The sequence below is a fragment of the Engystomops pustulosus genome, chromosome 2 (genome assembly GCF_040894005.1).
Source record: "Engystomops pustulosus chromosome 2, aEngPut4.maternal, whole genome shotgun sequence".
NCBI lineage: Eukaryota > Metazoa > Chordata > Amphibia > Anura > Leptodactylidae > Engystomops > Engystomops pustulosus.
Window position 1 is genome coordinate 129,203,110 of NC_092412.1, and position 25,765 is coordinate 129,228,874.

General features: G+C 43.7%; 1 protein-coding gene across 6 annotated transcripts in view; it reads left to right on the forward strand.

Annotated features, from left to right (window-relative positions):
* RAD51D (RAD51 paralog D) overlaps positions 1 to 25,765 on the forward strand; it is a 37,594-nt gene that overhangs the window by 1,665 nt on the left and 10,164 nt on the right. For 2 of the 6 annotated variants that reach the window (XR_011853197.1, XM_072136405.1), the window contains exons 2-10: positions 2,660 to 2,766; positions 9,786 to 9,847; positions 13,233 to 13,351; positions 15,330 to 15,411; positions 15,736 to 15,870; positions 17,611 to 17,706; positions 17,805 to 17,895; positions 17,983 to 18,053; positions 18,286 to 18,444. Coding sequence is in view for 5 of the 6 variants with exons in the window: in XM_072136405.1 (XP_071992506.1) it covers positions 2,685 to 2,766; positions 9,786 to 9,847; positions 13,233 to 13,351; positions 15,330 to 15,411; positions 15,736 to 15,870; positions 17,611 to 17,706; positions 17,805 to 17,895; positions 17,983 to 18,053; positions 18,286 to 18,444 (897 nt within the window). In the remaining variant the exon portion in view is untranslated. Of the gene's footprint in view, positions 1 to 104; positions 159 to 2,659; positions 2,767 to 9,785; positions 9,848 to 13,232; positions 13,352 to 15,329; positions 15,412 to 15,735; positions 15,871 to 17,610; positions 17,707 to 17,804; positions 17,896 to 17,982; positions 18,054 to 18,285; positions 18,445 to 19,939; positions 20,049 to 25,765 lie in introns of those variants that run through there. The other 4 variants (XM_072136407.1, XM_072136406.1, XM_072136409.1 and 1 more) reach the window with 4 other exon arrangements.

Consider the following 25,765-nt stretch of genomic DNA (forward strand, 5'->3'; position numbering starts at 1 on the left):
GCCTTGCCTGTATAGCACATTAAACCATGGCAATTCTTATGGACCTTAAGGCAGGTTTTTTTTGTAATTTTTATTATTTATTGAAATATTTTTTTTCTTCGCAGCACGTACAAGAGTGAATAAACTTTAACTCTAATAACCATTCTGCAAGTTCCCAAGTGAGGATTCATCCACACCTGTGTCTTACTGTTATGTTTTCCATGCCTTTTAATTCAATTTATGACCATGATCTGCTCTTTCAATGATCCCAGGCCTCTCATACAATTCACACAATAAACACACACAAAAAACACATTCGATATTCCCATGTCCAAAATGCCTTATCTATCAAAATATAAAAATAAGTGATTAACACCTAAGTGCAAAACCAAAGACCAAAATATTTAAATAAAAAGTGATCTTGTGCACATTACTGCGTTTTGCAATTGTATAAGAAAACTAAAATATTTGTACACTGGCAAATCAACTCGCTGGGGATTTTCCCGATGAGCTGACTGCCCCATGGGCTGGTATCATTGTGTTTTTGGATTAATGGTAATGGTAAATATGCTATAATACAGTGTGTAATAAGCACACTGCATTATATTACAGGACCTGGAATTATCATCCCAAGTCCTATAGCACAGGATGGCATGGAAAAACCTGGGTCCTGGGTAAGCATAAAGCAAGGTGCGGGAGGGAGGATGGGTGAACGCTCATCACCCCTCCCCTTTCCATTGAAAGCAGCATAAAAACCTGCATGTCATGAAATCACATGACATGCAGGATGCTACATTGTACAAGCGGAAGTCTGTACAACAATCACATGGGGCTTATGGCAATGTCTGTGAGTAGGGGTACCCTCCTTGGATATGGCAATACTTAAAAAAAAAAAACTACAAGTTATGTTCACATTAAAGGGATCCTGTCAGCAGATTCTCCCCTCTCTGCTTATTGGGAATTGACAGGTCTCGTCCTGTGATTAATCATGCTGTGCCAGGAAGGGAGCTGGAGAGAAGCTGTAACACAGACTCTTCTCCATGAGCTCAGATGTTTTAAAACTAGGTATTTTCTGATACACAGCAAGAGTTCAGAGTAAGGCACACTACGTCCCGGGGAAACATAATGCAAGGTGCAGAAGGGAGGATGGGTGAGTCGATGAGCTGCGTTTTGACATACATTTAACATGTACATAGGGGGCAGTATTGTAGTAGTTATATTCCTGTACATAGGAGGCAATATTATAGTAGTTATATTCTAAGTTGACAAAGACATTCTGTCGAAACACATTGGTCTATTGCTGTTCCTTGTGCATATGTATTACTCTTTCATTTTTGTTGAAATAAAGAAAATCCAGTTTTTGTCCAAGACTTTGGAGTATGTTAACATTGTGTTAACAGCTGTGTTTGTAAACACAAATGTTAACAGCAATTGAATTAGGCAAAACTCTCTTCAGCTGTAGCATCACGTTTTAAAACGCCACATGTGAACCTCCCCTCTGGGCTCTCTATACAGGGTGAGTGTCTGCTTTATTATAGAGCAGACACTCGCTTTTAATAGCTGCAAGAGAATAATAATAATAATAATAATCTTTATTTATATAGCGCTATCAAATTCCATAGCGCTTTACAAAGGGAAGGTAACCCACACCTAAATGGCTACTGTTGCCATATTGAAATCGGTTTACAAAAATGTTCAAATGTTTGGCAAGCTGGGTTTTTATTCATAGGTTCTACATTTCCCAGAATGGTATCAATAAAGCTTTTTCTATTTAAAAAAAATACCTCTTCATTTCCATACACTGCAGTCAGAATATGGCATACAATTTTTTTTAAAGGTCTTAATAAAACTATAATTTTTGTATAGCCATATTTGTACTGTCCCAAAGAATGAAGGGGATGTGTAATATGGATTGCACAATGATGGCCTTAAAGGACATCTACCCTCAGATATATTGATGGTAGAGGGCAGCTCATCTTCATGTGCGCCGGCTCCAGGTGCATGGCCCAGCTGGCACACGGAGCTGGAGCAAACCTGCAGCCAGCCAAAGTGCACATGAAGATAGAAGAGGAGCTGCCTGGGGTGTCGGAATGGTGAATACTGTGTTTTATGTTATTATATACCTGAGTATAAGCCAAGTAGGTAGTTTTTCAACACAAAAATTATTCTGAAAAACCTTGCTTATACTCGAGTATATACAGTAATAGGAGGTAAAAAGTATGAATCTCCAGTCTTATGTTGCACCAGATGAATCATCCAGCATCTGACCTAGATTAATCTGGCGCAGGAGAGAACTGTCTACTTCTACTCTGCATTGTTCTAAAGCCCAACACGTTAATACATCTCCCCCAATTTATCTGGTGCAGTATAAGACTGGTCAGTCGTACTTTTCACCTCCTATTAGTTGGCCTAGTTTGTTGCACCGAAATATTGAATTTTCTGGACCATAGACCATAGTTACTGAGGACACTCCCCTTTTTGGACAAGCCAGAAAACTGCCTAAAACTTTTTTAAAAATGTGGCGCATGGCATTTCAGCTGCAAATTACTCCAGTGTGTAATAGATTGACACAGTCACTTTGTTATGTGCAATAAGCAAATATAGCCTTCATGTCTGAGGTCTATAGATTTAATATATACTATCTGTTCTCTTATGTGCTTTTATGATTTATTTTTTGTAGGTGAATGACATAGCATCATTTTCCTATGATGATTCTTAGAGAAGGACTTTGTCCTGGCCTTACAGCTGATATTGTTACTGTTATGAAGAAGAACCAGGTGAGGACAGGTAAGATATGCAGCAAAAGCCCAAATCCCCTAGTGCGGAAAAGAAGTATAGCAAAATACCTAATGCAAACATTAGGAAAAGGGGCAGCTCTATAAGTTGTGGCTTATAAAGCATTTGTCCGTATCAGAGGTCGCATTAACGCCTCACCACGCGTCATAGACGCGTGATGAGGCGCCATTACCCCCCAAAATAATTGCCATGTGTAAAAGAACGCATGGCAATTATTCCCTCTAGTGCGCAGGCTGAGCGGCCCGGCGCGCGCTGCAAATGAGGTACATGTCAGAAGCGCGATCGCAGCGTGCGCCGGGCCGCTCAGCAGGACACGTGACAAAGTGTCAGGGGCGCGCTGGAGAGACCCGAAGTGCACCGGCCCCGGGGGAGACTTGTGGGCTGCGAAGATGATGCTCTCCGTCCTGCTCTACCTGCCCGCAGCTGCCTGCATTTATGTGATCGACGGGACCCAAGATCAGTGCTGGGTGAGTGTGTGCAGTGTTGTGTGTGTTGTGGTTGTGTGTGTGGCGAGTGTGTTGTGAGTGGTGAGTGTGTGCAGTGTGGTGAGTGTGTGGTGAGTGTGTGCTGTGTGGTGAGTGTGTGCTGTGTGGTGAGTGTGTGCTGTGTTGTGAGTGTGTGCTGTGTTGTGAGTGTGTGCTGTGTTGTGAGTGTGTGCTGTGTTGTGAGTGTGCAGTGTGTGCTGTGTTGTGAGTGTGCAGTGTGTGCTGTGTTGTGAGTGTGTGCTGTGTTGTGAGTGTGTGCTGTGTTGTGAGTGTGCAGTGTGTGCTGTGTTGTGAGTGTGCAGTGTGTGCTGTGTTGTGAGTGTGCAGTGTGTGCTGTGTTGTGAGTGTGTGCAGTGTGTGCTGTGTTGTGAGTGTGTGCAGTGTTGGGAGTCCGCAGTGTGTGTGTGTGCTGTGTTGGGAGTCCGCAGTGTGTGTGTGTGTGTGCTGTGTTGGGAGTCCGCAGTGTGTGTGTGTGTGTGTGCTGTGTTGGGAGTCCGCAGTGTGTGTGTGTGTGTGCTGTGTTGGGAGTCCGCAGTGTGTGTGTGTGTGTGCTGTGTTCGGAGTCCGCAGTGTGTGTGTGTGTGTGTGCTGTGTTCGGAGTCCGCAGTGTGTGTGTGTGTGTGCTGTGTTCGGAGTCCGCAGTGTGTGTGTGTGTGTGTGTGCTGTGTTGGGAGTCCGCAGTGTGTGTGTGTGTGTGTGCTGTGTTGGGAGTCCGCAGTGTGTGTGTGTGTGTGTGTGTGTGTGTGTGTGTGTGCTGTGTTGGGAGTCCGCAGTGTGTGCGTGTGTGTGTGTGCTGTGTTGGGAGTCCGCAGTGTGTGTGTGTGTGTGTGTGTGTGTGTGCTGTGTTGGGAGTCCGCAGTGTGTGTGTGTGTGTGTGTGTGTGTGTGTGCTGTGTTGGGAGTCCGCAGTGTGTGTGTGTGTGTGTGTGCTGTGTTGGGAGTCCGCAGTGTGTGTGTGTGTGCTGTGTTGGGAGTCCGCAGTGTGTGTGTGTGTGTGCTGTGTTGGGAGTCCGCAGTGTGTGTGTGTGTGTGCTGTGTTGGGAGTCCGCAGTGTGTGTGTGTGTGTGTTTGCTGTGTTGGGAGTCCGCAGTGTGTGTGTGTGTGTGTGTTTGCTGTGTTGGGAGTCCGCAGTGTGTGTGTGTGTGTTGTGTTGGGAGTCCGCAGTGTGTGTGTGTGTGCTGTGTTGGGAGTCCGCAGTGTGTGTGTGTGTGCTGTGTTGGGAGTCCGCAGTGTGTGTGTGTGTGCTGTGTTGGGAGTCCGCAGTGTGTGTGTGTGTGTGTGTTTGCTGTGTTGGGAGTCCGCAGTGTGTGTGTGTGTGTGTGTGCTGTGTTGGGAGTCCGCAGTGTGTGTGTGTGTGTGTGTGTGCTGTGTTGGGAGTCCGCAGTGTGTGTGTGTGTGTGTGTGTGTGTGTGTGTGTGTGTGTGTGCTGTGTTGGGAGTCCGCAGTGTGTGTGTGTGTGTGCTGTGTTGGGAGTCCGCAGTGTGTGTGTGTGCTGTGTTGGGAGTCCGCAGTGTGTGTGTGTGTGTGTGCTGTGTTGGGAGTCCGCAGTGTGTGTGTGTGCTGTGTTGGGAGTCCGCAGTGTGTGTGTGCTGTGTTGGGAGTCCGCAGTGTGTGTGTGTGTGCTGTGTTGGGAGTCCGCAGTGTGTGTGTGTGTGTGTGTGTGCTGTGTTGGGAGTCCGCAGTGTGTGTGTGTGTGTGTGCTGTGTTGGGAGTCCGCAGTGTGTGTGTGTGTGTGTGTGTGTGTGTGCTGTGTTGGGAGTCCGCAGTGTGTGTGTGCTGTGTTGGGAGTCCGCAGTGTGTGTGTGTGTGCTGTGTTGGGAGTCCGCAGTGTGTGTGTGTGCTGTGTTGGGAGTCCGCAGTGTGTGTGTGTGTGTGTGTGCTGTGTTGGGAGTCCGCAGTGTGTGTGTGTGTGTGTGCTGTGTTGGGAGTCCGCAGTGTGTGTGTGCTGTGTTGGGAGTCCGCAGTGTGTGTGTGTGCTGTGTTGGGAGTCCGCAGTGTGTGTGTGTATGCTGTGTTGGGAGTCCGCAGTGTGTGTGTGTGTGTGTGCTGTGTTGGGAGTCCGCAGTGTGTGTGTGTGTGCTGTGTTGGGAGTCCGCAGTGTGTGTGTGTGTGCTGTGTTGGGAGTCCGCAGTGTGTGTGTGTGTGCTGTGTTGGGAGTCCGCAGTGTGTGTGTGTGCTGTGTTGGGAGTCCGCAGTGTGTGTGTGTGTGTGTGTGCTGTGTTGGGAGTCCGCAGTGTGTGTGTGTGTGTGTGCTGTGTTGGGAGTCCGCAGTGTGTGTGTGTGTGTGTGCTGTGTTGGGAGTCCGCAGTGTGTGTGTGTGTGTGTGCTGTGTTGGGAGTCCGCAGTGTGTGTGTGTGTGCTGTGTTGGGAGTCCGCAGTGTGTGTGTGTGTGCTGTGTTGGGAGTCCGCAGTGTGTGTGTGTGTGCTGTGTTGGGAGTCCGCAGTGTGTGTGTGTGTGCTGTGTTGGGAGTCCGCAGTGTGTGTGTGTGCTGTGTTGGGAGTCCGCAGTGTGTGTGTGTGTGTGTGTGCTGTGTTGGGAGTCCGCAGTGTGTGTGTGTGTGTGTGCTGTGTTGGGAGTCCGCAGTGTGTGTGTGTGTGTGTGTGTGTGTGTGTGTGTGTGTGTGTGTGTGCTGTGTTGGGAGTCCGCAGTGTGTGTGTGTGTGCTGTGTTGGGAGTCCGCAGTGTGTGTGTGTGTGCTGTGTTGGGAGTCCGCAGTGTGTGTGTGTGCTGTGTTGGGAGTCCGCAGTGTGTGTGTGTGTGTGTGCTGTGTTGGGAGTCCGCAGTGTGTGTGTGTGTGTGTGTGTGTGTGCTGTGTTGGGAGTCCGCAGTGTGTGTGTGCTGTGTTGGGAGTCCGCAGTGTGTGTGTGTGTGCTGTGTTGGGAGTCCGCAGTGTGTGTGTGTGTGCTGTGTTGGGAGTCCGCAGTGTGTGTGTGTGCTGTGTTGGGAGTCCGCAGTGTGTGTGTGTGTGTGTGCTGTGTTGGGAGTCCGCAGTGTGTGTGTGTGTGTGTGTGCTGTGTTGGGAGTCCGCAGTGTGTGTGTGCTGTGTTGGGAGTCCGCAGTGTGTGTGTGTGTGCTGTGTTGGGAGTCCGCAGTGTGTGTGTGTGCTGTGTTGGGAGTCCGCAGTGTGTGTGTGTGTGTGTGCTGTGTTGGGAGTCCGCAGTGTGTGTGTGTGTGTGTGTGTGTGTGTGTGTGTGTGTGTGTGTGTGTGTGTGTGTGCTGTGTTGGGAGTCCGCAGTGTGTGTGTGTGTGTGTGCTGTGTTGGGAGTCCGCAGTGTGTGTGTGCTGTGTTGGGAGTCCGCAGTGTGTGTGTGTGCTGTGTTGGGAGTCCGCAGTGTGTGTGTGTATGCTGTGTTGGGAGTCCGCAGTGTGTGTGTGTGTGTGTGCTGTGTTGGGAGTCCGCAGTGTGTGTGTGTGTGCTGTGTTGGGAGTCCGCAGTGTGTGTGTGTGCTGTGTTGGGAGTCCACAGTGTGTGTGTGTGTGTGTGTGCTGTGTTGGGAGTCCGCAGTGTGTGTGTGTGTGTGTGTGTGTGCTGTGTTGGGAGTCCGCAGTGTGTGTGTGTGTGTGTGTGTGTGTGTGTGTGTGTGTGTGTGCTGTGTTGGGAGTCCGCAGTGTGTGTGTGTGTGCTGTGTTGGGAGTCCGCAGTGTGTGTGTGTGTGCTGTGTTGGGAGTCCGCAGTGTGTGTGTGTGTGCTGTGTTGGGAGTCCGCAGTGTGTGTGTGTGTGCTGTGTTGGGAGTCCGCAGTGTGTGTGTGTGCTGTGTTGGGAGTCCGCAGTGTGTGTGTGTGTGCTGTGTTGGGAGTCCGCAGTGTGTGTGTGTGTGTGCTGTGTTGGGAGTCCGCAGTGTGTGTGTGTGTGCTGTGTTGGGAGTCCGCAGTGTGTGTGTGTGTGCTGTGTTGGGAGTCCGCAGTGTGTGTGTGTGTGCTGTGTTGGGAGTCCGCAGTGTGTGTGTGTGCTGTGTTGGGAGTCCGCAGTGTGTGTGTGTGTGTGTGCTGTGTTGGGAGTCCGCAGTGTGTGTGTGTGTGTGTGCTGTGTTGGGAGTCCGCAGTGTGTGTGTGCTGTGTTGGGAGTCCGCAGTGTGTGTGTGTGCTGTGTTGGGAGTCCGCAGTGTGTGTGTGTGTGTGTGTGCTGTGTTGGGAGTCCGCAGTGTGTGTGTGTGCTGTGTTGGGAGTCCGCAGTGTGTGTGTGTGTGTGTGTGTGTGTGTGCTGTGTTGGGAGTCCGCAGTGTGTGTGTGTGCTGTGTTGGGAGTCCGCAGTGTGTGTGTGTGCTGTGTTGGGAGTCCGCAGTGTGTGTGTGTGCTGTGTTGGGAGTCCGCAGTGTGTGTGTGTGCTGTGTTGGGAGTCCGCAGTGTGTGTGTGTGTGTGTGTGTGTGTGTGTGTGTGCTGTGTTGGGAGTCCGCAGTGTGTGTGTGTGCTGTGTTGGGAGTCCGCAGTGTGTGTGTGTGTTTGCTGTGTTGGGAGTCCGCAGTGTGTGTGTGTGTGTGTGTGTGTGTGTTTGCTGTGTTGGGAGTCCGCAGTGTGTGTGTGTGTGTGTGTGTGTGTGTGTGTGTGTGTGTGCTGTGTTGGGAGTCCGCAGTGTGTGTGTGTGCGTGTGTGTGTGTGCTGTGTTGGGAGTCCGCAGTGTGTGTGTGTGTGCTGTGTTGGGAGTCCGCAGTGTGTGTGTGTGCGTGTGTGTGTGTGCTGTGTTGGGAGTCCGCAGTGTGTGTGTGTGTGTGTGCTGTGTTGGGAGTCCGCAGTGTGTGCTGTGTTGGGAGTGTGTGCAGTGTGTGCTGTGTTGTGAGTGTGTGCAGTGTTGGGAGTCCGCAGTGTGTGTGTGTGTGCAGTGTTGGGAGTCCGCAGTGTGTGTGTGTGCTGTGTTGGGAGTCCGCAGTGTGTGTGTGTGTGTGTGTGTGTGTGTGTGTTTGCTGTGTTGGGAGTCCGCAGTGTGTGTGTGTGCTGTGTTGGGAGTCCGCAGTGTGTGTGTGTGTGTGTGCTGTGTTGGGAGTCCGCAGTGTGTGTGTGTGTGTGTGTGTGCTGTGTTGGGAGTCCGCAGTGTGTGTGTGTGTGTGTGTGTGTGCTGTGTTGGGAGTCCGCAGTGTGTGTGTGTGTGTGTGTGTGTGCTGTGTTGGGAGTCCGCAGTGTGTGTGTGTGTGTGTGTGTGCTGTGTTGTCAGTGTGCTGTATGTGCTGTGGAGTGTGTGCGGTGTATTACCAAAATATTCATACTCCTCCTCGGGTAAAAATACTCCTCAAAAATGGTGAGAGGAGTATTTTTACCCTTTTGAAAAAATGTTAGTGCGACCTCTGGTCCGTATGCTATCCACTGAATCATTGGATACCAATATTTACTATCATGTACATGCAGCCTGTAGTTTTTGTTTCTATGATGCATGAAAAAGACAGTTATAGATTGGACCATTATGCTGAATATATCTTTTGCATATGGAGAAGTAGACCATAATAATAATTCTTATAATAATTCTTTATTTATATAGCGCACACAGGTTACGCAGCGCTGCACAAGCATGTCAAATTGGTCCCTGTCCCCAATGGGGCTCACAATCTAAACCACCTAACAGTATGTGCATCGTATGCCAGGATTGATTGTGTATTCTATCATTGTTTATGATAGAATACATATGATATCATAATATTCTGTTGTGTTGGGTCCAATGCCGTAGATCTGTCATCAAACTAACAATTGCCTTAGTTATGAGTTTATTGCATCTCTGGCTATCCAGTTTGTGGATTCCAAGTAATTCAGACTGGTAATCTATTATGGAAACAAAAGTCCTTGTGCCATAGATTTTTATTTAAATTTTTTAACACGGCTGCACTAAATGCACTAATTTTAATGGATCTGTTGATTGCAGCTGTTATTTTAACTGACTGTGCAACTGATCCATTAAACAGTAGAGCAAAACCTAGTCTGAACCATGTTTTACGAATTACTCAGATGACGGATGCCTCATTTATCTAACCTTAAAGAGAACCTGTCATTCAAATTAACTCACCCAAAATAAATACTTTATTATACTTAACTATGATTAAAAAGCATTGTCCTTATTCCTAAATGGTTCCTTTCTATGGTTAAAAAAATCAGTTTGTAAACTGCAGCTTCACTTAACCTTTATGCAAATAATCTGATGTGAGTCTACCACACTAAGTGTATCTACCACACATGTATGTATCTGATCCCATGAAATCACTGCATGCCTCCACAGAGGATGAGCAGGAGTAGAAGTCCATGTTGGCTGATGTGATTTAATGTGATCAGACACTTACATGGGGAAGATGTTGCAAATGGAAAAGGACCTTAGATGACATCACCCTGGTTACATGACGTACTGAGAAGATGCATGGAACATGGGGAGTAGTAGATGGGAGGGGCAGGCCGGGCAGGACACTTCTCCTCTGATTATAGGTAATGTAAGATAAAGTTGATTAATGGCGATGTAATGGAAACTCATTTAGCTAAAAGGAAGGTGTTTTAACTGAAACACATAGTTGGTAGAGAGACCTCTTCAATTAACACTATAATATCATTTGCAGTGGTTGATTTGATAGCGTCTGATTTAGAGATGCTTGCAAGGAAGTGCTCTCTTTCATACAAGGTAAGACATTGTATTTCATTGTTTTTTTTTTTTGTTTGTTTTTTTTTGTTGCATCTTTCTTTTGGTGAAAGGTGCTCAGGATTTTAAAGAAAAAAATTGCTCCTGTACACTTGCATATTCGCCACAGTCAAGTATATATGTGTTATCCTTTCTGACAAGTTAAACAATAGTTCTAAAAAGGAACTTGTCAGCCGAACATGACATATTAACCCCTTAAGGACGGAGGGTTTTTCGGCTCATTTCTCGCTCTCCAATTTCAAAAATCCATAACTTTTTCATTTTTCCGTGTACAGACCTGTGTGCGGGCTTATTTTTTGCGTAACAAATTTTACTTTCCCGTAATGTTATTTATTATAACATGCCGTGTACTGCGAAGCTGAAAAAAAAATTCCAAATGTGGAAAAATTGAAAAAAAAAACGCACGTCACGTTCTTGTGGGCTCAGTTTTTACGTCTTTCACTCTTCGCTCCAAATAACACGCCTACTTGATTCTTTGGTTCGGTGCGATCGCGGCGATACCAAATTTATATAGGTTTTATTGTGTTTTAATACATTTTCAAAAATTAAACGAATGTGTACATTGTCTCATTGTAACGAATCTGCAGCTGCCATATAGCCTCGTGTCAAAAGAAGACACGAGGCTACCATGGCAACCGATCGCCGCCCCCCGATGACGTTCGGGGGCGTGGCGATCAAAAAAAAGATGTCTTTTAAATGCCGCCGGCGACTTTGCCGGCGGCAACGGGGGGGGTTAATAGCCGCGATCGGTGCTAGCACCGACCGCGGTTATTAGCGGTGGGGGTTTTATGCATTATGCAAAAACCCCCACCTTTGTATGAAGAGGACTCAGCCCGTGAGCCCTCTTCATACATCCCTTATACCTCTGCGCCGTAGAGCTACGGCGCAGAGCGTTAAGGGGTTAAAACCGCTACCAGTATGTTGTCAAGCATTAAGCAGAATGGTGGCAGTATGTTGTCAAGCATTAACAGCAGAATGGTGGCTCAGTGGTTAGCACTACAGCCGGGGTCCTTGGTTCAAGTCGCATCCTGGTCATCATCTGCAAAGAGTTTGTATTTTCTCTCCGTGTTTGCATGGGTCTCCTCTGGTTTCCTCCCACACTCCAAAACATACTGGTAGGTAGATTAGATTGTGAGCCCCATGGGGACAGGGACCGATTTGGCAAGCTCTGTGCAGTCTTGCGTAATCTGTGTGCGCTATATAAATAAAGAAATTATTATTAACAGCTTCCATGTTTCTTTCATGGCCTAGTGTGGTGGTATCATCCAAAAAAAAATCAATGTGGGGCCTAAATTGGTTGTATAATGCCACAAGCAAGGAGAGGTCTACACTGAAGTCCCTCTTGGAACACTCTTTCACTGTGATTGATTGGCCTTGTGATCATGAATATAAGTAACCAGCTCTCCAGAAGTCTGGTACATGATGTCAATCACATCAAAGAGGATGGCCATTCTACCATCAAAATCTAGCATGATAAACTAAGGAACCTACCCAATAGAGCCAGACACCATGACTGTAGTAATCTTCTTATAATTATTTGCCTCCTTCCATCTGAAAGCAACTTTTAACATTATGCTAATGAGCCACACGTGCTAAGTGGGACATTACCAGAACCCCTCCCTGCTGCAGCTTCACTTAACTATTACATTTTGCAGGAACACTTCGACCTACTACTGTGTGCTAAATTTCCTGTGCTACAGTGAGATTAAATCAGGCAGGGAAAGGGAGGGGGAGCCGGAGGGCCTCTGGAAACCACGTCCCGTGAGCCTTTTTGAGTGGCATCATGGATGGTGGATTTTGAGATTGTTTTCTCGTAACACATTATACTTGAAATTGGAAGAAATCTTTTGTGTTTAGTTAAGAAAAAAAATAGAAATTTAACAATGGGTGTTATGGCTTTTACCGCGCTGGTCCAATAACAATTCTGTTTAACCATACAGATTGTTACAGACCCGTTTTATACTTTATTAAGTGTTAATATGGGAAATTGACATCTTACAGGCTTTTATTTTATTCATTTATTTAAATGATTTAAACTTATTTTTTGCATTTCATTGCCACATACTGACGCCCTGAAATTTGATTTTATACTTGTGGGATGCAATGACATTTTCATTGAAAGCATTTTGAAAACTGTACAACCTTTTGATCACTTTTCATTAAAATTTAAAAAAAAGCAGGTGGTGATTCAGACTTTTAGTCCCTAAGCCCTCTCCATAGACCCGTATGTTTGTTGGCCAGTTGTGAAAGGGTTCATTTTTCTAGGCATAAGAAGATGGCAAAGGAAGTCATAGTAGTCAGATAAACTAAATTAAAAGCAGCCAAGTAGTTTTGGACTGTGAAACAGCTGTCTGGGATGTGTAGTGTTTCAGACACTACTAGGGACTAGGACTAGTTTTGTGCACTTCAAGAATTTGCGATTATTTTGCAATTATACCACTTCCACGCCATGTGAGCATAGAGGGGCGTGGTCGCCGGAGGAGAGGGTGGGCATAAGGGCGTTCATTTCCCATACCTTTGTTCTTATTTAAAAACCTGAAAATGATCACAGGTTTTTGAGTGAAACTACGCCATGTCATACTTGGTGTAGTTTTGCCTGCTGGCTGTGCTGCCCAACGAATTGGGCCTCTTGATGTATCCGGCGGGACATGTGAGGTGTGGTCTTAAGTAGTCTTAATTTAAAAATTCTCTCTGTGATGTCTGTATTTCATATGGAAAAAAATTGGAGTTGTTGTGGCTTATATAATCCCGACGGCAGCAAGGCTCTGGACTTCCTATGATGTTCTGCTGGCTTCCACTGGATAGGGGGGTAGTGATTGTTACCATTACCAAGGGGATTTGCCAAAAGTAATGATTGCCCAGCCCCTCCATCTACTAGAAGCCAGCTGAGATGGCACCTAACAAGAGGGCCCTGATCTCCTGGCCGGCGGGATCACTTGACCTGCAGCTCCTGGTGGCTCCAAGGAAGGTTTATCAGGGGAACAAAAATATGGGTGACCCTATTAGGGTCACCCTCTTACCCTGTTAAACTTTCCTTAAAGGGAAAGTGGGTGGCGTTTAACTTATAGTGTAACTACCTAAGTTGGGTTGCATTAGAGATGACTATTATACACACTTTGCTATATGCGTTCAGTTTCTTTCCCCTAGGCACTCACAAGATACTCACCATTACCATTTTATATGTGTATAATACTGGCTCTGCATATGTTCTAATTAGGAGAAGGAAATAAGCTGCTATCAGACACCTCTGGTGGTGACTTATCTACCTTACCAACATCTTGTGTAGGAGCTTTAACAGTGAATGTATTTTTATAGTGCTAAAATATATTTCTGACTATGGTTACATATGCCAACTGTTTTCTTTTAGACCCTTGTGGCTGTGAGACGTGTGCTGCTTGCTCAGTACTCTGCCTTCCCCTCCAATGGAGCAGACTTATATGAAGAGATTAAATCTTCAACCGCAATCCTTCCCACTGGTAACACAAAGTAAGAATATTCAATGTTGAGTGCAAGTTTTTACCTTTGCATTTCATAGCTATCCTTTTCTTTATACAATTAGATGCAGTGTGAAATCCGTTAGGTTGAGTGAAAAGTAGTCTACATTGTAAATGTGATGTAAAGTCAATAAGGACTGGAGGAAGTATCAATCCACTTTACATAAATGCAGATTGTCAGGTATGCCTCACCAGGGAATCCTGAATAACATCACACGTATGTCTATTATAGAACATGAATGGAGGGAAAGGGAAATGCCAGAGGCTAGGAGACGGCCAGTACTTGTGTATTAGTGTCTTCTAGAATTATGGTGTCTGCATTCAGAAATGGCATGTTTGTATATTCTTACCACTTCCTAGCAGTGTAGGAGAAGTTGTAAAATGTAAGGACAAAAGGATAGCGTTTTTAGCCAGTGTCTGTGAAATAAATAAGTAATCCTCCCTGTGTGCAGGACACTTTGTTGCTCTCCTTATGATAAAATAACTTAAAAGGAGCAGTATATTTACTCTTCACATGGGGTAATTTATCACAAATGCTAATCTTTCTTTTCTATCTATTTGCACCTTTTTTGCGTCTATTCCAATGTTTGTACAAAATTCGAGAATGTTTGTTTGTTTGTTTGTTTTGCTTTTTATCTTTTTTTAAATCTTAGCAGGCCAGTTGTGATTGTTTGATTTGCCCCTTTTTGGCTGAATTGTGCCCAAATTAGGAACCAAACTAAGGCAGCATAACCTTGGTGTTGGCAAGATTCTCTCATGGTAGGAGGAAACGAGGTGTGAATTGCAACTTTTTGATCAGAGGCCTTGCCTTTTACATAAAAAAAAAAAAAAAAGTTTAACCCCTTATCACCGACACTAGTTTTCAGCTCAATGACCAGACTTGATTTTTCAAATCTGCCCTATGTCACGATAATTGGTTATAACTTTGAAACACTTTAACATATCCTGGTGATTTTGAGAATGTTTGTTTTCTCCTGACACATTGTACTTCATGTTAGTTGTAAAATTTGTGAAAAAAGTGATAAGTTTTGCATTTCGGTCTGAAAAAAAGGGAAAATTTGGCAAAAGTTTGTAAAAATTTTTCATTTTCCAAGTTTGAAATGTTCTGCTTTCCAGACAGGAAGTAAAACTACCCCAAAAGCTTGATAATTAACTGGTTGAGGGCTTATTTTTTGCGTAAAGAGTTGTTCTTTTCAGTCGTATCATATTAGGGAACGTAACTCGCCGCTCACCAAGTGAGGTTAATATTGATTTAGATTTATTGTACAGATTAATATGGACGCGGTGATACCAAATATGTACTTTTTTGTGTTTTATATACTTTATTTGCATTTTATGTGTAACTGGGGAGATTATGGGACTTTTATTTCAATTATTTATTGAATTATAATTCTAAAATGACTTAATCTTTTTTTTTTTTTTTTTTTTACATTTTCCACCTTTTGGCTTGAACAAGCGTTCATCTGATCGCTTGTTCAAGCCTTTACACTGCAATACACTTGTATTGCAGAGTACAGTGTAAGTAATGCATACAACCGGGTCCTGCCAGGAGGTGGAGCGCGGCGGGGAGAAAAGCCGACGGCCTGGGGGCACAGCAGGAGAGATCGGATCCCCCGGGGTGTGCTTACCGATCCACGGTGGGGGACACTTAAATGCTGTGGCATTTAAGGGGTTAAACACCCGGGGTCAGAGTTTTTCCGATCCCGAGTGTTAGTGGCGGGTCTGGGCTGTGATATCACAGCCCAACACCGGCACTATACTGACCCGACGTCCCTAAATCTTCTTCTGACGCGCCGCCGTAGAAAGGCGTCGCGTGAGAAGAAGTACCCTTAATGACCGACGTAGATTCCCAATAGGGAGGTCATTAAGGGGTTAAGAAAACTGCCAGAAAAGAAAAAAATAAACTACAACAAAGAGACCTCATTATGATAAATAACCCCCCATACAGCTATTTGTTCTTTGGTTTGCAGACTAGACCAACTCCTGGATTCAGGGCTGTATACTGGAGAAGTTACTGAGATTGCAGGGGCGCCTGGCAGTGGTAAAACACAGGTTCATATAATTTTATATATTAGTCATTATGATTGGTAAATGTGAGATGAATTTTTGTGTATAATTTCTGCTAGTAGACTCGCATAGCATTAAATTATAATTTAAAAAAAAACGCACATCCTCCTTCTTTGCCCTATAATCCATGCCAATGCATTTTCTGAAATCTTTTTATATTTTTACATGAACTATTAAAATCTCAGCGGAACATTTCATCAGTTGACAATTTGTCATCTTTTTGTATTTGGCACAAGTCATTGCTCTCTTTAACAATCTTTTAAATGTAATTATAATGAAAATGTAATTGTATGCTTCTTTATTTTTAAGTTATGTCTGAGTATTGCTGTGAATGTAGCCACCAGCTTACAACAAAGAGTGTGCTATATAGACACTACTGGGGGGCTGACTGGCTCTCGTCTTCTGCAGATAATTCAGTGCAAAACACAAAAGGAGGAAGAACAGGTAAGCATATGTAATGGAAAGTAGCCAAGGTTTTCTATGAATTACTACAGCAGGACAGAAATACTTATATTGTTCCTTCCCATACATGTAAAGTTCCACAGTCCTTTTGTAAACTTCAATCATCTTTACAAATAACCCTGTCTTTCTTTTGAGACAAGTCCTGTACATTCCTGTTGTTCCAGCTCAGCCAATTAATGAGCATGGCATGGTTATCTAGCACTGCGATACAGGAAACAAATTCAATATCCATATATTTCAACTAGTTTATAATATGACATAGTATCTGCTCCAAGGTATTGTACATATGTGCCTACTCAGCGTGGTGAGGCTCATGCGATGCTCACCAATTCCCTATACCTGCTAAGACAGAAGATACTTCTCCCTATTATATCCCTCCATGAAGATCATGTCTCTTCTTATTGGATTCTATATGAAGACTATCTGATATGTTGACGCAGTAGGTAGAGTGATACCAATAAATACGTGAGCGAATGGAAAAGATGTCTTTGCTGGTATTCTATTCAAGGCACTTTTTCTCATGTAAGCTCATATAAAGAATTCTATACAATGTGAAGTAATACCTGCACTGACTACTGAATGTTTAACCTCACAAATGGCATTGGTTATATAATATATTGGGGAACATACCATATTTTTTGGACTATAAGGCGCACAAAAAAATCCTTTTATTTTCTCAGAAATAAAAGGTATGCCTTATAGTCCAGTGCTCCTTATATATGAACCGTTTAAGAGCACCGCACTAGCAATATCCTGCACCAGTCCACACTGTACACCGGCCACAATACCCCACAATGGCAGGGCCGGCAGTACCACCAGCGCCATAGTGCCGACGCAGAAATCCTCATCGGCCCCCTGAGTAAGTAATTTTACCCCTATACCTGCCAGCCCTGTAATAGGGGAAACAGAGGTAGCCGCAGGGAACCCCACAGGACTAACACCCTGCCTGAGGAGGGAAAGAGAAGGGACAGAGGGAGACAGCTTAACCCCTGCAGCATCATCCTTGCAACATTAACCCCTAACAACCCATACCTCTGAGATCCGAGCTCTATGCATTGGAGACACGTTTGCCTGGAACTGCAGCTGCCTGTACACAGGTCTGCCACCTGCTGGTCATTCATCTTATAATCCGGTGTGCCTTATATATAAACCTAGACGTTTTAGCAGGCATTTATTGATGGTGCGCCTTATAATTCGGTGCACCTTTATAGTCCGAAAAATACGGTGTATAACTAACCTGCAGCATGAGATCTGTGTGTGAGGAACACCAGACGGATGTATAATTGGGCGATCCCCGATAGTTGGATGAACTCTTTGCCTGGTTAGTAAAGATGCAATGATACTTTAAAATGTGTCTCTAATACTACAGATTTCCATTTTTCCTATGATACTTCTGGTATTTGTGAACATACAGTTTAATTATCCACATTCAGTTTTTTATTGTAATTTTATGGGCACATAGCATACATATTCCAGAGAATATTACTTTTGAGGTCCGTCCCAAACAGATGGTTATACTAATGTATGTGATGATATGATTATAGTATATTAATACATGTTTATTTATTGTTCAATAATAAATGTGAATTCCTGGTCATGGAAAAAATAAGAACTCCCCTGAAAATAAGACCTAGTACCTCTTTTGAAGCAAATATAAGACTCTGTCTTATTTCAGGGAAACACGGTATGTGTATGATCATATTTGTTTCCTCTGACTTGCAGGTTGCCTCTCTTGGAAGAATTCAGGTTATCCATGTGTTTGATGCATATAAGCTTTTAGATGTGCTTCAAGATCTGAGACACAGTTTTTCCCAGCAGGTAGATTGAGTCAAAAAATTAATCTTTAAAGATTTAGTCAACTTTACAGAAATCTTTTACCAGAAAAATATGTAATATGTTTTTGGTTTTATTTTTAGTTGCTACGATCTGGAGAAACACTGAGACTTGTGGTGGTTGATTCAGCTTGTGCTGTGATATACCCTTTGTTGGGTGGAAAACAGACAGAAGGTGCATTTTAATTCTTCTATATCCCAATGTTGGATATAAAGTGTATGTGAAACTTTGTTGTAATAAATCCATTTCTTGTTATTGCAGGAATGTCAGTTATGATGTATGTGGCCAGGGAACTGCAAACGCTAGCTCATGATTTCAGCTTGGCTGTCCTTGTAAGTATAGAAATGCATCCTACATCTCCTGTAGAAGGCCAGATTGCTGTGTTCAGGCGTTTCTGGCAGGACTATAGATGTTGTTTTACAAGCTATACAGATTTCCCTAAATCTCTAAAGCAAAGTGACCGCCCTTGGGGGAGAAGCGCCTAATTTTATCAGGTTTTGGTTCCTTGTAAAGGTGAAGATGATTCTGATGTTTACAGCTCATTGTGTTTATTTGTCTTTCCAGATGACTAATCACATTACCAAAGATGGATCAGCTGGTTTTCGTCCTGCACTGGGCCGGTCATGGAGCTTTGTGCCCACCACCCGAATTCAGATACACAGAGATGAGAGAAATGAGCAGTGTGGGAATCGTTTGATGTCATTGGTCAAATCTTCTCGACAGGTGGGAAGAGAAAATATTGATATTTGCGTTATGCTGTATATGGGTTCCTTTTGGTGATCATATTCTGCTTCTTGATTGCCATTGAAAGCAGTAATGCTGTTTTTTCCGTGGCTCTGAAAGTAAGAGGTGTCAGGTACGCAGATTTCCTGCGGAAATCTACCGTCAAAATTAAGTATGATAAACCGCGGACACTTACTCTTAGATCCAGGCACTGTGACCGTGGTAATTCACTTATAGCCCCCTCCATGCTGCAGCTTCACAGACTGTTTGCTCCTACATCTTTGGGGGCCCTGTCATTGCTGCAAATTTGTAGCATTTGAATACTTCATACATATCAATATCTTGTCTCTTAACAGGTATTGACTTTGCTAATGTAGCATTCATAATAATTTTCCAATTTCAATACATGTATTTTGATAATATCTACAATATATTCCGTATTGACATTCCCATAACAATACTAGTCTAACATTCCCCCCCCCAAAAGAGTGGGGGAACCAAAAGCAGAAAAAATAAAAGAAAAAGTAGAAAAATAAAATATTAATTATTTATCCAGATTTTCCTATATAACAAGACCCCCAAACAAATCTGGCTTGCTTGGAACTCCATGGTTCTCTCCGTAAAACTTGGGAGTTTACATTTCTCTATAGCGTCCACAATTCATATTGATAGAATTTGTTTATTCTTGCTAATGTAGCTTTCAAGGAGGGACCCTGTTCTTCTTTCCACTGTTATTTCCATTCTTGCTGCACACACTGTGCACATTTACTAAGGGTCTGCATGGCGCATTTTCCTCAGTTTTTTTCCAACTATTTCCGATTTGCGCCGTATTTAAGTCAGGTTTTTGGCGCACGTTATCGGATTTTGGCCAACTTGCATGCAACACAAATCTTGGGGCGTGGCCGACAGACAACCCGACTGATTCGGACTAAGCGCAGGATTTACAATTCAAATTGTGTCGCAAGACAATGCACTCACATACACCGGGAAGATGAAGGTGTACACCGTCGGATCTCAGCGGGGAAGCGACACTTCCAGGAAAATGGAAGCACGATCTTGAAGAAACGCGCCAGACTTCATCCTCGTTGGGGGGATCGCAACAGGACCGGGTAAGTAAATCTGCCCCAATATATGGGATACCAGAAATCTTAACCTATTTGGAAGCAAATCCCAGGTTCATTGTTAAGAGACGCAATTCCACTGACGGAGATACCTTCTTCCCAACAACTTTAGAAATGATCCTAAATATAACCCTCCAAAACTTTTGACCCACTGTACATCCCCACCAAGAGTGGGGATTTTTTTTAACAACTCTGGAAAATAATGCCATCTATATTGGATTTTTCTATATGGTTTATACAAATAGAGCATTGTGAAATTGACTTCCAAGATCTTTCCCAGTCTCTCAAACTAAGCTCTCTTCCTACATCCGTGTCCCATTTTTTTTAAATATAATTAGCTGTATAATTTTTTTTGTTTTATTTTGTAATTTCAGAGATTTCTATAGATACCGGAAAGCAGTTTATCCTGAATCTGGGTTTGTCTTGCAGCTTTATTTATAAATTGAGAGAAACATTTTTGCAAGGTCAGCTTCCTTAAAATATTATGTCGTTTTTATAGAACTACAAATACTCATATAAATCAGGAATTCACCCCCTTCAAAGATACCATCCTCCTTTGCTTCATCAAAATGAGTCATTTTATTACCTACAAGTACATCTTCTAATGTAAACTTATCACAACTCTGCCGAAATCTTCTGGAAACACTAGCCGGATTTTCGACCAGCCAAGATATTTTTAATTTTTTTTCTTTCAAAATATTCAATTAGTTTCTTTAGTTTCATTCCATACTGCAAGAAGGTGATCAATAGTAGCAGATTTATAGGGCGGAATTAACAAACCAACCCAAGACCTAAACAATACCTCTCTCAGAGAACTACTTGGAGTAAACTACGCTTCTTCAATTTTTAGCGTTGTTGCTGGTTCAGCTCTATACCAATCTATAAGGTTTTGCAAGCTTACTACTTTGTTATATAAATTACATCCGGAAATCCAACATCCCCATGATCCCATGGTAATGGCAGTACTTTACCAGCCACTCTTATCCCTTTCCATATAAATAACATACTTTGTATAACTTAAGATGTGTTCCTAGAAAGGAAGGGAGAACAACAAATCGTGTACAATATTTCCCCCTCTCAACAAGACAACACCCAACCAGAGAGAGGGATCCGCCTCCAGGGACAGGAAATCCGAACTTTAAAAGGTGCAGTACGCCCCATTTCCTTCAGTGGTTTCCTGTCCCTGACGGGGGATCCAGGGGGCCTCGTTGAGGCTCCGAATCGAGGTGAGAGGGGGAATGGGAGTTCCCAGGTACCCCGATGTCGCTGCACATGTCCCCCGCCGCGACTTACCGGAGGGTCAGATGCCGCGGCGGGGTAAATTAGTGAAGGCTGCGAGTCGCAGCGATAGCAGATGGGGGCAGATTGACTCCGGCACGTCTCCAGTCCTTGAAAGGAAAGGCGCGGAGGAGTGTGGGCGGCTGAGGGTGACAGCCTCGCTCCGTCTCCGGAATGCAGGCCGGGAAGATGGCGTCGGCTCCACTTCTGGCGAGGACCGGAAGTGACGCCCTGGACGGCGTCCCACGTGTGGATAACGTCGGGAGCAGGAGGTTCAAATTGGAGATCCCACACGGGAGTCCTGTGTGTAATTCTGCACCTACAGCCGGCCACAGGATCTACTCCAGCCAGTCTGCTATTGTGTTTGAGGACGCTGGGTAAAGTACTCTCCACCAGACGAGATGAGTTCTAACGAAGGTGGTAGAGAATCGGTGGACACCGCTACGGTAAATACAGTAGAGGGATAGTCCGCTGATTGGTGAGTGCGGTCTTACCATGCCTTTAAACTGGTTCTGATGATGTCTTGTTTGATTTCTTATTTTAGAGGCAAGAATCGCGTAGGGGAAAATCCACTGTAAAATTTAAAAATTGAGTGTGTAGGATTTGTGGAGATAATCTGCCTGACTCGTTCCTAAAGCCCAATTGTGACCAATCTATTCAGCGTATGTTGGCTCAGCATCAGTCGGCTTTATTTGAATCAATGCGCACGCTGATCCAGAAGGAGGTGCGTAGGGCGATGAAAAGGAAGTATCCATTCCCGGAAAAGGATAATGAAGTATGGGATAAAGCGCCAAAAGTGGATGTTGCTGTATCCAAAGTCTCCAGAAAAAGCGCACTTCCAGTGGAAAATTCAGGCTTACTCAAGGATCCCATGGACAAGACGGCAGATAGTTTTCTGACCTAATATTGCTGGCAACATGCGTCTCTAGATCACTATTTGTATGGCTTTCCAAGGAAAAAGGCGTCAGCCTTCCTAGCAGATGCTTCGGTGGACGCTCTCCGGTTGTCAGCAGAATCAGCAGCTTTATCAAATTCAGCTAGAGGAGCAAGGTTCCACTTCAGAAGCAGGGAACGGGATTCTACTCAACTCTGTTCTTCATAAAGAGACCAGGTGGCTCCCTCCATACCATCATAAACCTGAAGCCTCTGAATCGCTACCTGCGAGTAGACAGGTTCAAGATGGAGTCCATAAGATCAACAGTAAACTTGCTTTTTCAGGACTGTTATATGGCTTCTTTAGATCTGGCGGATGCATACTACCACGTCCCCATTCATCCAGACAGCCAGAAATACCTGAGAGTAGCGGTGGTATTGGATGGCAGGATCAAACACCTTCAATTCAGGGCACTGCCCTTTGGAGTAGCTATAGCTCCAAGAGTCTTCACAAAGCTAATATCCGAGGTGGCAGCCTATATAAGAAAGCATCAGGGCATCTTTGTGCCATACCTTGCCGACTTTCTACTGATAGAAAGCTCAGTGGAGAAATTGGAGGTCCAGATAAAAGTGGTGCTGGAGATTTTATACCGCCTAGGTTGGATGGTGAATCTGAAGAAGTCCTCCCTTATACCCGCCAAGTCAAAGATCTTCCTAGACATCCGGTTGGATTCCAATTACCAAAGATCCTTCCTTCCACAGGACAAGGTTCTGAAAATAAGAGCCTCGGTGGAAAGATTGTACAGAGAATCGTCCCCTACAATAAGAGGGATTCTGGGTCTCTTCACAGCAGCAATTCCAGCAGTACCTTGGGCGATGTTTCATGCAAGACCCTTACAACTATTCATGTTAAAGAACTGGAACGGGGACCAGTCTAATCTAGACTGCAGGAAATCGCTTTCTCAGATTTTAGAATCTCTAGATGGTGGTTAAAGGAAGAGAACCTCCAAGTAGGCAAACCATGGAAATAGGATGGTTACAGACGCAAGTTCCTGGGGTTGGGGAGCCCAGGTGAAGGACCTCCTGTTCCAGGGGGCATGGAGCGAGGAGTCCCAGAGGATGTCTTCAAATTACAGGGAGTTAAAGGCCATCCTGGAAGCGATCAAGCAATCCTTGTCGGTAATTCAGGGGACAGACCTGAAGATCGCTTCGGACAATGTGACGGCAGTGGCATTTTGTGAATCGCCAGGGAGGTACCAGGAGCGAACCTCCTAATGAATATTGAATCAGATCTTCAGGCTGGCAGGGACCAACTTAAGATCGGTGTCGGCGATCCACATAAGGGGCAAGGACAATCTGGGAGCGGACTTCCTAAGCCGTCATCTTCTGAGATAGGGGGAATGGTCCCTAAACCAAGAGGTCTTTTTCAAGATAAAAATCAAAAAGAAAAAGAGAAATTCTCAGCTCACCCTTAGCCACGAGGTAGAAGACGCCGGTGCACGGATTAATCTGAGCCGAATCAGAAGTGGATGCAGCAGGAAGGGAACAATGGGATCCAGCAACCAGGCAGGTATGAGTTCAGGCAATGGTATAATAAAACTTCACGTTTATTTCATCTTCTAAAAGGTTAAAAAAGGTACCAAAAAGGGAAAGGACTGACGCGTTTCGAGCTAAAACATGCTCTTAATCATAGTCTGAATTTCAAAATGACAAAGAGAAAGTTATAGGAAAACGGAAGTGGGAGGTTTACACGTCATTAATTACATCCAGTCATGATTGGCAGAAGACAAGAAAGATACATACAAAATATAAGTAACATATACATAATAGAAAATGTTTAGTACAAGTACATTAGGTCATTCTTAAGGTTTAAACCATAGGGGCTTCTGGTTTTCATCGTGAGAATCCAGTAAGCCTCTCTGTTTCGGAGGGCTTTAACCCAATCACCACCTCTTCTGGGGCGAAAAACTCTCTCCACAGGTGTGACAGTTAATGATGAAGTGTCTCCATTATGAATGTCTTTACAGTGTCTAGAAACAGATGATATATTGCGTGTGTGAAAACTGTTTTGAGCAGATATGGGAGATATGCGTGCTCCGGATATATGTTCCGCAATCCTATGTTTAAGCGCACGCTTTGTGCTGCCTATATACTGTAAAGAACAGCTTGTGCATACAATGGAGTAAACTACGTAGGTGGTATTACAGTTAATAAAGGATTTTATTTTGAAGTCAGTGTTAGTGGATAGGGAGGAGACAATGTTAGTTTTTTGTATATATTTGCATATGTTACATCGTGTGGAGGCACATTTGTGACTACCAGTGGTAGTGAGCCAAGTCTGAGATTTCTGAGTAGAAGTAAATAAGTTGGGAGAAAGCATGTCACCTAAAGTGACAGAATTTCTTGCTGAGAAACGACAGCCAGTTTTCAATATATCAAATAGAATCGGGTCTTGAAACAAGATAGGAAGATGTTTTTTTATGATCTGCGTTATCTGGTTATATTGACTAGTGAATTCAGTGGTGAATGTAACTTGATTTGTAGTTTTATCTGCATGTTTGTTAATGACATTATTTGCAGAAGAACGATCTTTGTATAGTAGAGAAACTCTAGTTTGCTGTTGTATTTGATTTTTAGTGCGTTCTATGTGGCTTTTATTGTAACCTCTGTCTGCTAAACGTTTGGAAATTGCGTTAGATGTACCTTTATAGTAGTTGTCTTTTGTACAAATACGTCTAGCTCGAATGAACTCTCCTTTCGGTAGATTTCTGAGTACGTGGGGGGGGTGACAGCTTGTGGCATACAAAAGAGTGTTGCCTGCGGTTGGTTTGCGAAATACATCGCAATCAACTTTCTGGTTTTGTGTGTCTGAAGTTAAGTACAAATCCAAAAAGGAGATGCTAGTAGAAGAAACTGTGTAAGTAAAACGTATGTTGAATTGGTTGGTATTTAGGTATTCCATGAAAAGGGATATGTCGTTTGTGTTTCCTGACCAAATTATGAGACAGTCGTCTATGAATCGACCGTAATATTCAATTGAATGAACAAAAGGGTTGTTTGCATTAAACACAAAAATTTCTTCAAACCATGACATAAATAAATTAGCTAATGACGGAGAAAATCTTGAGCCCATGGGGCAACCTTGTTTCTGTAAATAAAATTGTTGGTCAAAGGAAAAATAGTTATTAGTTAATAAAAATGATAACACATCTAGAATATAACCAATTTGGAATGTAGGAAATAGGCTATACTTGTTTAAGTGGTATTGTATGGCTTGAATGGCCAAGTGGTGGGGTATGCAAGTATATAGTGAAACTACATCACACGTGAGCCATTGAAAGTTAATGTCCCAAGTAATAGAATCCATGATTTTGAGGACTTCAAAAGAGTCTTTTACAAACGCTGGTGTTCTTGTAACAAAAGGTTGGAGTATAGTATCCAACCAAGTGGAAATTGTTTCCAGGAGAGAGCCGGATCCGGATATAATGGGTCGCATGGGGGGAGGAAAAATTTCTTTGTGGTATTTGGGTAATGCGTAAAAGATAGCAATATTGGGAAATTTGGGTATGAATGTATCTTTAACTCTTTCATTGAAAATGCCTAGGGACTGGCCTTCTGTTATTAAGTTAGACAGTCTGGTAGTGATGTTTGAGGTTGGATCTGATTTTAAAGGTGTATAAATTTCTGTGTCTCTTAATAATTCATTGCATTCTTTGGCATAGAGATCTTTGTCCAGAATTAAAATTGAACCACCTTTGTCAGATTGTCTGATAGTGATGTATGGGTTGTTCTTAAGATCTCTGATGGCTTTGATTTCTGTAGAGGAAAGGTTGTTTTTTCTAGTTGTAGTTAAAGAATTTTCATATAGTTCAGCTAGCTCTTTCTCAACTAGGCTTAGAAATTTGTCCATTATTGGGGCTCTGGACTGTATAGGATAAAAGGTGGGGTTAGGTATCCGTATTATTGACGATAAGTTTATGCTAGTATCTTCTTGTTGCACAGATGACGTTTGTAAGTCCAATAAGTGCATGGTAGAAAATTGATCCCTG